Source organism: Trichosurus vulpecula, chromosome 3 (genome assembly GCF_011100635.1).
Source record: "Trichosurus vulpecula isolate mTriVul1 chromosome 3, mTriVul1.pri, whole genome shotgun sequence".
Classification (NCBI taxonomy): Eukaryota; Metazoa; Chordata; class Mammalia; order Diprotodontia; family Phalangeridae; genus Trichosurus; species Trichosurus vulpecula.
In genome coordinates, this window is record NC_050575.1 from 264,492,607 (window position 1) to 264,504,917 (window position 12,311).

The following is a 12,311-nucleotide window of genomic DNA, read 5'->3' on the forward strand; positions in this document are numbered from 1 at the left end:
AGACAGGCTTGATGTAGGTAACAGTTCCTAATAATTTGTTATTCAAAATGGAATATATTGCTTCAAGAGGCAATGGATTTTTCTCACTAGAGTTCACCAAAGTCACTTTGCAGATGTGGCCTGATGATGGGCATAACATTAGGACTGTCATCTCCCAAGTCCCAAATACTGTCATTCTTTTAATGTAGCCTAATTGATTAAGTTTGATCAAGTGCCATATCATATGCTTTTGTTGAGTATTATCTTGTTTAGGTTTGTGTGGAACTATAGATATCTATGAAGTCCTATCCAACTCTGAGTTTGGTCTTATTATTAAGATTGCTCTGTATCTTGATAGATAGCATAAATTGGTTGTTGGACCCAGTCATGTTGGTTCCATGACTTTTTTCAATCATGTCCAGTAGTTTAGTGATAGGAGCAGAGAAAGTAGGCTGTGGAGGCTATCCAGGATTCAACTAAATTCAACTTAACTGAACAAATATTTATGAAATGTCCACAGTATACAAATCACTATGCCACTCACTGGGAAAGATACTGTACAAAGTAGGAAAATTAACTGGATGAGAAGAAAAGAAAGACAAAGGGATGAAGGATTCAAGGCTGGAGGAGCATATCATAGAGATGGCAAATCATAAGATCACAACTCAATTCTGTGGTGCACATAGCCTGTAAAGGACACTGTACTAGGACTTTCATTCTTCTGTCATTGATTCCTTATCACATTCCCCATTATAAATTTTCTTGTTCCTTCTCAAGCCCACAACTCCATTTCTACTCTCCTTTCTTGTAGCAAATTAACTTATCTCTTACTTTACTCAGAATATTGAGACCAGTATGAATTGCTTCAGTTCCTCTCTCTCAAAATCTTTCCATATATGCTTCTACACTCTCTACTGTCCCCTCATTCTCAGAGAATCTTCCTCACCAAAGCTAAATTCTCAACTTTCACCTTTTATTCAATTATCCCCTACCTCTTCCTTAGACCTTCAATTATAATAACAAAAACTCCCTTTTTTCTCCCTCCATTTCTTTCTTCCTTCCTCTCTTTCTCTTGCTTCCTCTCCCCTCTCTTTCATTTTCACTCTATCCTTCTCTACTGACTTTTACCTTCCACTTACACACAGTATCTTATTTCCCCTATCTCAAAAAAAAGTTTAAGGATAGCAACTGGACCTATTATTTCATTGGCACAGAGATTTCCCATTGTAACAACAATGCTGCTTGACCAGCACATAGGAAGGCTGCTAGCACAGGTTCTTTGATCTGCTTTTCCAAGGAAAGCAACTTTAAGGGGTTTACAATCTTACTTTAATTAAACATACATATGTCATTCACTTAGTTCAGGGGTAAAAGCCAGCCCTCTGAACTTCAGAGAGTATACAAACAGAAATTACAAGCATACATTATATAAACAGAGCAAATAAACACAAACCAGTAGACAGACTTCTAACTGTCTAACTATAGCAACATATATGGTTACCAGAGAGAGAAACATCAACATCTGGGTTTTCAAAGCTGGAGGGGGCTCTGTGACAGCTACCCAGAGTCTCATCTGATCAAATCACACAACACTCTTCCAGTGAGTGGGAGCCCCAAAACAAAACACCAACCTCAGATCTTATATACTCTTCTCAGGGTCAGAGGGTATCACAACCATCTGACTCAAACCCATGTGAACTAGGCTTTCTTGTTTAAGCAGGTTATCAAAGACTCTTGATTCAATCAAAGAAACAAAAGCAAGACTCATCAAAAGCACTTGATTACCTCAGTGCTGAGAAGCACTCTAACAAAAAACAGCAAAAAGTCCCACTTTGCTTGCCATTTCATATGAAAGGCAAGCCTCAAAGGTATTTGATTACCTTAGCATACCAAAAGAGAAAACAGTAAAAAAAAAAAAAAGTTCCACCCTTCTTACCATTACAGCCAGGTAAAGAAACTCCTTCAACCAATGAAATTTGGCACTATCTGTTCAATTTATGATCTTAGACAGTTGCCTGCAGTACTAGGATGATTTGCCCAGAGTCCAACCAGCAAGAAATAGCAGAGTCAGAATGTGAACCCATGTCTTGCTGACTGTGAGGCCACCTTTCTAAGCCATGTTGCCTCTCACAGTCCCCCCCTCCCAAAAAAAGCAAAATAAACAACAGCAAAAGGACCCATACTCCCCATAACCCTGCCTACTGATTTTTAATAATAGCAAAAATTTATATTGCATTTTAAGGTTTATAAAGCACTTCACAAATGTCGTCTCATTTTATCTTCACAACAACCCTGGAAGTTAGGTGTTATTATTATGCCCGTTTTATGGATGAGGAAACTGAGCCAGACAGAGCTTAAGTGACCTGCCCAGAGTCACACATCTAGCAAGTGTTTGAGGGCTGGCTTGAATTCAGATCTTCTTGATTCCAGGTCCTAGAAATTTCTGTCTGGCAGTCACGGCCTTCCACCATTTAACTACAACTTCGATTTCAAGCCTTATTTCATCTGTTCCCTTTCACACACTTGATGCTCCAAACAAGTTGAAATACCCATTAGTCTCTCACTTTCTTCACATTCTGAAAGTCTGCCGTATTCATGCATTCGTTTGCATGCAACATCCACCAGTCTTAGAAAATACTAGCCGCACTCTCCATTTCTTTCTATTGAAATCCTTCTTTTCTTCATGACCCAGCTCAAGATGCCTTCCTCCAAGATGCCTTCTCTAATCCCTCTCTGATCACTAAACGTGATCACACTATTCTCAAATCTCTCAGGCCATTTTATGTTTTTACTTCTGCCAAGCACTTACTAATATTCTAGCTTGCATTTTAGTTTTTTTATGTATACCTCTCATCCCTCTACTTTGCAAACTCCTAGAGTGCAGGGACTGCATCATTTTTAAATACTTGTTTCCTAGCATAATTCCATGAACCACTGGTAGAGGAATATTTTTGTTGAATGCATAAGTGACAACCATAGGCTGACCTCTATATTAAGTAAGAATAAATATATACAATGTATACATAAAATGTATAGAATGATACAATGATAGGTGTATACAATGATCACATATATTGTTTTAACAAACTAATATATGGTAAAGTATATGACATATGATATGTAAAGTGGAAAATAAAGTATTGTGTGAGACAAAAATTATGTTCTGAACTTGTGGCAGGGTGAGATGGGGGTGCATAATGGAAGGAAATCCATATTGTATCAGGCCCCCTGAATCTGACTTGCAATTAAGGAGAATAAGCCCAACCCCCCTAGTTTCTTGAACTGAATAAGAATTCTACTACAATAATAGCCCCAGAGCACACCATGATAATAGATCCCAAAAGGCACTTATTTTGTTGAATGAATAAGGTGTAACTTGGCCCTTACCTCTTAATATGCCATGTTGTAACACCATCATAGTATACTTGCCATGTCTTTATTTATCAAGAAAATTAGATCTAATTTTCAGAGGCACCATTTTATTCCTTGAGCCTTATGATAGCTCTGAATAAAACTAATGCTTTATGCATCATATTTAGTAAAGACAAGTTTTAAAAAACAGAAGAATTTAAATATATGCAAAACTTATTAGGTAATATTTATCATTTTGAAAAAAAAATTTTGCAAAAAATTAAAAGACTAATTGGCTAAACTTGTAATTTGGTTGGGGTCATTGATAAGATCATTAGGACCTTTAAGATAAAGCTTCACTCTAGCCTCAGAGGATTACTGGATGTATTTTTGTAAATCATTATTTGCTCTTAAACCAATTATTGCAATAATAGAGCAACAACACAGGAATATGAATCCCAAACAGTCATTAACCACAGGGAAATAATCATCTCAATGAGCTATAATAGAGTTCTGTCATGTTGTCCTCTAGCCTAACCTTTACTTTCAGATATCTAGTATACAACTTCTATTTCCTGATATTAGTAAATTAGACATTAGTATAGACTTCTATTTCCTGAAAGAGAATTTAGCTTTTCTCCCATTCTACTTTCCTCAGACTTTAATCCTATGTGTTGCTTAATTAAAAATTGAAGGATGGTTCACTGTAATGGTGAGAGAAAGTAGGACCTGTCAAACAATGGGGAGAGTTTTTATTCAAGCAAAGAAGTGTGAAATTGCCAGGCTTCTGCTTCATCTGAAATTGTTGCAACACCAAGAGAAAAATTGACTATTTTGCTATCTTGTCATTGATGCTCCATTGATTTCCATTTGTCCAGTTTTGTAGATGAGTTTGTTTTGCTTGTCTGTTTTTGTATCATCTTCATGCATCTCATATGCTGCCATATCTTGCTATCATTATCTTGGAGTTGTCAGAATGAAAACTGTTTTCTTCTGCAGAATTTGAAAATTAGTAAAACCTATTTTTAAGCATCTCATTTTTTCTGTGTTGGAGATGTTCTCTATCTTGAGGGAATAAATGCAAGAAGAAGTTATCCATCAGTCCGGCAAAGGGCAAAGACCAGTACTGTAGACCCCAGCTCCAAAGCCTAGAGGCCTTTTAGTAGTTTAAAGAAAGGTTCTGCACTCCAGCAGAGAGTTTTTATAACCTGAACTGGGCCTTCAGTGCTACATACCATTGTCTTATAATTATAATCTTACTGATCTCTCCACAACTAAATTTCTCCTCCTATTCTGCATCATGATGATAACCTTGTAACAGTAGAATGGACTTTAACATTAGGCCTGACAAGGAATTATGTGCCTCCTATCCAAAAATTAGCTTCATTGATAGCTACTAATATTCCCCAAAGCCCTTCCGTATCTATTATCTCACTATATGATTCTTTGAGTTTGTAGGGCAGAGCTTCCCATCTCTCCATACCTTTGAAGATGTGGGTTCAAGTTTCAGATATGCAAGACCTTAGGCAACTCATTCTTGTCCTTCATTTCCTCATAATTAAACTTAGTAGCTCAAAATGGATAATTTGAAAGATTTTACGTGCTGATGATATATGCAGACTTCCCCAATTTTCCTCTCTCCTCAAACTCCAATTTTGCTCTACCCTTCCATATTTATGTATGTTTTAATTTAGATGATTAGAGTCATTTGTAATGAGTTTTCTACTTCCTACTCCAATACCTCAAAACTTCCAATCAGTTTTCAACTAAGCATAGATTCATAGAATCCTGGAGATGAATGGGACTGAAGATGCCACCTAGGCCAAGTTCAACATCTTTAACAATTGGTCAGACAGTCTTCACTTTAAGATTTCAATGATATGGAATTCACTACCTCCCAGGATAGTTCATTCCCTTTGGGGACAATTTTAAACATCAAACATTTTAAAGCCCATTATATTGAGCCTTAATTTTTTGCTCTGCAAATTTCATCTATAGTTCCAAGCTCTCTCTTCTTATTCCAAGAAAATAAGCTGAATATTCTTTCCTATGACAGTTTTTCAAATATTTTTAAGTAGCTATTTTTCCCCAATTAAGGGGTTTTTTTCCTACTCCAGGCCAAACATGTATAAGTCCTTCAACCAGTATCATATGGCATAGTTTCAAGTCCACGGCATTCTCGCTATATTCCTTTGGACGCATATTGACTTTCCAATGTCCCACCTAAAGTGCAACATCCAGTACTGTGTAATATAATCCCTATGTGGTCTGACTAGTACAAAGTAGAGAATGGCTATCATCTCCCTCCTTTGGGACACTATATCTTTCTTCCTGCATCCTAAGATGGCATTTTGTTTGTTTGTTTTGCTTCCATGCTACACTGTTAACTCATTGAGTTTACCATTCACCATCACAGGTATTTTTTTTTTTACATAAACTGCTTTTTAGCCATTTGTTCTCCACCTTATACTTTTGCCATTCATCTTTTGAACCAATGAGGGGAAACATCCTTTAAAAAATTGGAGATGACATTAGAAAGTGATCAAAAACACTCATAATACAGTGAGAGAGATAGCCCTTACCATGATCAGGAAATGATCATAGAGAATTATAAAAACAGTTTATAATGCCAGCAGGCATAAATCAATCAACAATTAATTATAAAGTCATAAATGCTGGTGATAGAGAACCAAAAGTAAAATAACCCATGTTCTCAAGGTACTTACATTCTATCAGGAGAGATATGTACATAGATAAATATATATATAAATTTTGATATGGCCAATTATAAATTCCTGTACTTGAAGTTTAAAAATCAATTATACAATTATCAGATACAAAAGACTCGATTTGGCAGATATTTTTGTGAAAAAGACCTAGGGTTTTAATTGACTGGCTTGTGGCAACTACATTGTACTATGATAATAAAATAGATAAATATAAATATACATATGAAGTAATGATCTTTCCATACTCTTCAATGATGTGATCATATCTGGAGTATTGTGCTTATTTGAGGGAAACACATTGTAGGACTGACAAATTTAGATGAGAAAGATCATGATGGTGAGAGGCCTAGAAACCATGTTTTATGAGAAATAGTTGAAGGAAATATACATAATCAACTTAAAGAAGACTAGCAGAAAATATGATAGAGGTTTTTAAATATTTAAAAGTTTTTGGGGAAAAAAACAGATTTGTTCTGTGGAATTTAAAGAAGTTATGAGTAAGCTCAATCTGACTAAAAATTTTGTTAACAAAGTACATTAAATTATATTAGGTTATTAGATTAGATAAGATTAAACATTGTTTGAGCACCTGCTATGTACCAAGCACTGTTAAGTGCTGGAAATACAAATATAAGCAAAAAAGAAAGTCCCTTCCCTCAAGGAACTTATGCTCACTCTATTGGGAGAAGACAACATATAAAAGGATATTGAAAAGAAAGTGGGCAGGGAGGTATGCTCTTGGGGGCAAGATGGAAAAGTAGTCCAGAAAATCAGAAGCTGATCTGGGTTCAAAGTGAGCATGTTCCATATAGTATACTTCATCAAATAGAAGTTCTAAGAAGGTTAAAGCTCTCCAATAAAAGCAATAGATACATCATGAAGTAGTGAGCTCTTTATTCCTGGAAACAGAGGACTGAGAACATCCATTATGGGTGTAAGGGAGGAGATTCCTAAGTGGGGTCACAGCTTGGATTAAATAATGCCTGTGTCTCTGACATATGTCTATGTCTGAAGTCCCTTACCACACCCCTATTAGATTGTGAGATCCGGGAGGACAGGGACTGGTTTTGCCTTTACTTAGCATATAATAGATGCTTCATAAAGGCTTATTAACTGACTTACAACTTTAAAATTCAATTATCCTGTGTAGATATAAACTTCAACATTTCAGAAGATATATATATATATACATACATATATGTACATAAACATATATGTAAAAATATAATAGACTTTAAAGTCAAAACAATTGACTTCTTTTATTTTTACAGACATGGACACTGAGAGTTACTTTCACTTGTTCAGGCATTTTATTGTCCATTTATTTTGGTCGAAGATGTAGAGATTATGTGTACATATATTCAAAGAAACATGGAGATGAACTGTGTATCTCTCATCTAGTGAGCAACCTAGCTAAGTTCAAAACTGTTCATCATGATTAGGTGATTTTTTTTCAGACAGTCTCAATGCATATATGTCTAAGATGGATCATGAATCATCCACATATATGTATCTACATATGCATACATATATGCATACACATATATCTATATGTGTGCATGTATGTGAATCCTATTACCAACCTTTGAGATTCTAAGCTATTTAACTGTTGGTGTGTCCTTTGTACTTAGGTAAAATTAGAATCTATGACAAGGCATATATCTTTTCAGTGTTTTCAACCCTATCCAGCATTACAGCTTTAAGAGTCATGTGGATATATATTCAACATATATTAATTTAAAAGAATTTGTTTCTCCCTGTCTTAATACTTCATAATTATTTATTTTTTATTTGTGGCTTCTATGTTCATGATTATGGAAACCAGAAAACCCTAAAATAGACTCTTCTCTTTATGTTTTCCAGATGCAGGTGGAACTTGACCAGGAGTATCAAGACAAATTCAAAAGGCTCCCCCTGGAAATTCTGGAGTTTGTACAGGAAGCCATGAAAGGAAAGATCAGTGAAGATGGCAATCACAGTTCAGTCTCTTCTTCTCTCACCTCAGATAGCAGCAAAGTGAACCACAAGTCTCCCCCAAATGAGGAAGAACTGGAAGAAGACAATGCAGAAAGAGTGTTTGATACACCCCTTTAACTGTGCACCCATGATCTGCAAGCAGGAGCCACATCTTCACAAAGTTTGGTCTTTCCCCCCTCTCTTATTGTGAGCATGGAGCAGCTGCTGGTATCAAGAGGCTTTGCTTAATACAATGCCTATCTCCTGAGGGAATCTTTTTAGCAAAGTGATATGCAGAGGCTTTCATTCTCACTCTTCAGTTAATCATGCTGAAACATACTGCAAGTCTAATGAGAAAGATAATGTGTATACCATACAGATAGAGATATAGATATTTACTTTCTTTTTACTGTCAGAATGGCCCACATGCACCATTGGGAATATTTAACAAAGAAAGCCATTTGCTGATTTCTGTTTGAACTCTGAATGAAATATTCTAAACCAATACAGAGAGTGACAGAAATGTGCAATGCTATTTAATGCCATGTAACAGCCATATTTGAGCTCTTCATTCTAACTGCCTGTCAACAGCCATATCATCAATTTAATATTTGCTTTAAGTTGTTTTATCTTCTTTGCTTTGCAAGCACTGGTGGCTTGCTCTTTTGGTATTATGTTTATCATAGAGGTAAAATTATATTTGCTGCTGAAAATTTCTTCACAAGGAACAGTGGTGATTTTTAAAAGTTTTTTTTTTCTTTAAACAAAAAAGGCTTAACTTGCTTATATCCAGATGCAGCCAGATCAATGGCCTAAAACACTAAAATCATATCAGTATAGTTTATTAGGGTCTATTTTAGGTATCAACCCGGAGAGCTGCATAGCTAAGTGGACTCTGGTATTTCCAGATATTTTGAGGCTGTTTCTACACATGAATATAGGTTTCACCATTTAGATTCACAGGTCATGTACTCACTATCTGTAGGACTAAATGTATTGGTCAAACAGTTGGCAAATAATTGGCCTGTGAATCAAAAGAATAAAGCCACCTTGAGTATGTAGACACAGCCACAGAGAACAGACTGTAGTGAGTCATATTGACTATAGACTAGTTCTGACATTCTATGGTCCTTTTATTTTGGGGTATAGAAATAAAGTTTGAATATTTATCTAGAGAATACACACAGACCCATATATAAAAATATATTTAAATATATCTTGTATCCATACAAATGTATACACGCAGAACAACATGTGTGTATCTATACACATTCATATATCTGTGGGTATATTTATTATTTGGCAGTGAACCCAACCTCATGTATAATAAATTAAATGAAATTCAGGTTTAAGTGGGTAGGGAGAGTAAGTTTCTAATATCTAGATTATGTAGATATTAAATTATATTAAAATATTAAGAAAACAATTTTTGGCACTGGTGGTATAAAGCAAAGTTTTGTTAGAACATAAAATACATATGCATATTTTGCAGGCTCTAAATAATTGGTTTCAAGGGTCAGATTTTAGGGTCTATTTATTTGTTTAAAGTGGATAGAACTGAACAGAAAAGAGGAGGATAGTATTGGAAATGTTTTATTTTCTACCACTATCTTTTGCCCTAACTAAAATTCAATTTTACGAAGGTTTGAAACTGAAGCCCATCCATTGAACACTTTACATATACATTTAATCCATTGAACCACATTTTAATGTGGTTAAAGATTCAGAATCATCTGTATTTATATATTGTTAGACTATAAAAAGCAAAACAACCACATAGTAAAGACCTATCAGATTATTATATTTTAAAGTTTTATGTGGGTCAAGATGTTTTTAAATGAAAAAATGTAACCTTTAGAAATCAACATAAGTACTTTTGTTGTTGTTCTAGACTTTTGATTTCATTGGTTTGAGGGAACTCCTGGTGGGAAAACTCCCTCCACTGATTAGCAGATTTTCAGTAATTTATAGTGTTCTAGGCACTGAGAGGCTAGGCGACTTGTCCCAGGATTACACAGCTACTGTGTATAAGAGACAGGGCTTGAACTCAGGTCTTTCTCCCTCCAAGGCCAAAGCTCTAGTCAGTATACCACACTGCCATTCCATAAAAATAGTACTTAGCTAATAATCTATAGGAGATATCCCCAGCATGTTTTATTGAAAGTAAAATAATTATCTCTGACAAGAGCAAAGCAAAGCAATTTATTACCCAGAAAACTTTTATGCTCTTTAACTTGTATTCCCTCAGGAGTTTAGTATTTCTGTGCACCTTATATTATTTAAATTTAAGCAATAACTACAAGTCAATCTTCAGTTTCAGTCAAGATTAAACTTAGGTGGTCCAAACCTTAAAAAATCCTTTTTTTAAAAGCAATTTTAAAAAGATAGGGGGGAGTCACCTGATCTTTCAAGATGATTGTATTTTGAACTAAATTACTTTGATTCATTGAATAAAGCTTCCACTTAGGAAAAGGGAAATCCTTTAATAAATCTTTCTACTTTGGCACTTTGAAGATAAAAACAGTGATCGTAAAGAAGCTATAATGGTCTCCAGTGAATGCTCTGTTTTATGATAGAATTCCAGATTACCTGAAGAATAGATAAACTAATAAGGACATTCATAACTCTGCTGCATTGAATGAGTACAGTAGATAGTGCTGAATTTTAGTCTGGAAATACACTAAGGCTGAGTAATTTTTTATTTATACAAAAACAGTTCAGTTATACAAAACAATTCAGTTAGTTGGTTTTCCATATCTTAACCACTGTAGCTATTTTGCAATATGTTTGTATTTGACCATTTACTGTAATCACATTTTTTATATCTGTACAGTGATACTTTTTGCAGTTGTAGGGTAGTGTGTAACACTGTATATCTTGCATTGTTGAAACTATAACAGTGATACAAATATCATTTAATAATATTAATATTACTTGAAATAGACTAAGATGAATAAAAAGGGGTCTTTATGATGTGCGGTCTTGTGCCTTTATGTATTTGCCTTGTTTTGTGTTGAATGTATGAAATTCTGTACTGTGGATGTTTCTCTAATAGACAGTAGAGCCTTGCATTTACCTAGATTGTGCTCTTCAGCTATCTTTACACTACTGAAAATAGTGTGGTTTTGGCAGATTGAACAGAATTTTCAAAGTTCTAATGAAATGCCAGACATTTTTGGATTTAAAAGTTTCATTATTGCCATATATTAATTAATACATGTGTATTAGTTAAGCAATCATTGGATGATTTTTAAAGGAATGTTGCTTGCGTTTCTTTGACTTTAATGTTGCTCTTGTACATTGTATTAATATTGTCTGTGATGGATTGGACTTTGTGATTTTTGCCTTTTAAGAAAAAAGATAGGACAAACTTTGAGCTATTAAAATGTACATATTTTGGTTTATCAATCTCAAATTGTTTAAAATGCATAATTCACATTTTTGTAATAATTCTATGCAATTTTGTGGCATGACGTTTCTTCCACTTGTAATTTTATGTGCTTTCATCAACAGTTCCAAAGGAAAAAAAATAAAAAATTTCTTAACACAAGACAACTGCTATTTTTCAGTGTTCTTCTAGAAATCATTACCAACTCCCTTTACAACAGCAAGAACCAAATCAGCAGATTATATATTTTCTGGTAAAGCCACTAATATCAGAAACAGAATAAGGATCCCTTGTAAGATATCTTTGACAAATGGTCATCTAATCTTTCACTGAAGATTTTCAGGGAGAGGGTACTCACTACCTCCTGAGTTAGTCCATTCAACTTTGGGATGACTGTTATTTTTTTTTCCTTTATGTCAAGCCTAAATCTTCTTCTTTACCTCTTCCACCCATCGCTCCCAAGTGTGACATCTTATACATATGTATAAATTTTTTACAGATTCTGGATATCAGATTTTTGTGAGTGAAATTTAATACAAATATTTTCCAAGTCCATATATTTTCTTCTGATTTTATCTACACTTATTTTACTTGTGAAATTTAAAAAAAAAATTTATGTAATCTAGATATATGATTTTTGCGACCTTTTCTTTGCTCTACATGATTTTATGACCTTTTCTTTGACCTATTTAAACACGTTATTGATAATGAAAAAAGGATATGGACAGAAGATACCATTTGCAATAATGTCATGTAGAAGTTTAACCAATATAACTAATTTGTCATAATAAGGTGAGTAAACAAGTCTAAAAAGTATATTAGTCAACAAAAATTTGCTATTTTTGAAGCACAGAAATATGGCAGCCAGGGGTAAAAGAGGCTTAAAATGTCAACTATAAAGTCTTACT

General features: G+C 34.4%; 1 protein-coding gene across 1 annotated transcript in view; it reads left to right on the forward strand.

Moving 5' to 3' along the window:
• The window catches only part of PLCB1 (phospholipase C beta 1), a 908,098-nt gene extending 896,551 nt beyond the window's left edge, over positions 1–11,547 (forward strand). The window contains exon 32 of the mRNA XM_036749135.1: positions 7,923–11,547. Within this exon, the coding sequence (XP_036605030.1) occupies positions 7,923–8,153 (231 nt within the window). The 3' untranslated portion in view covers positions 8,154–11,547. The remainder of the gene's footprint in view (positions 1–7,922) is intronic.
• Positions 11,548–12,311: the final 764 nt, after the last annotated feature.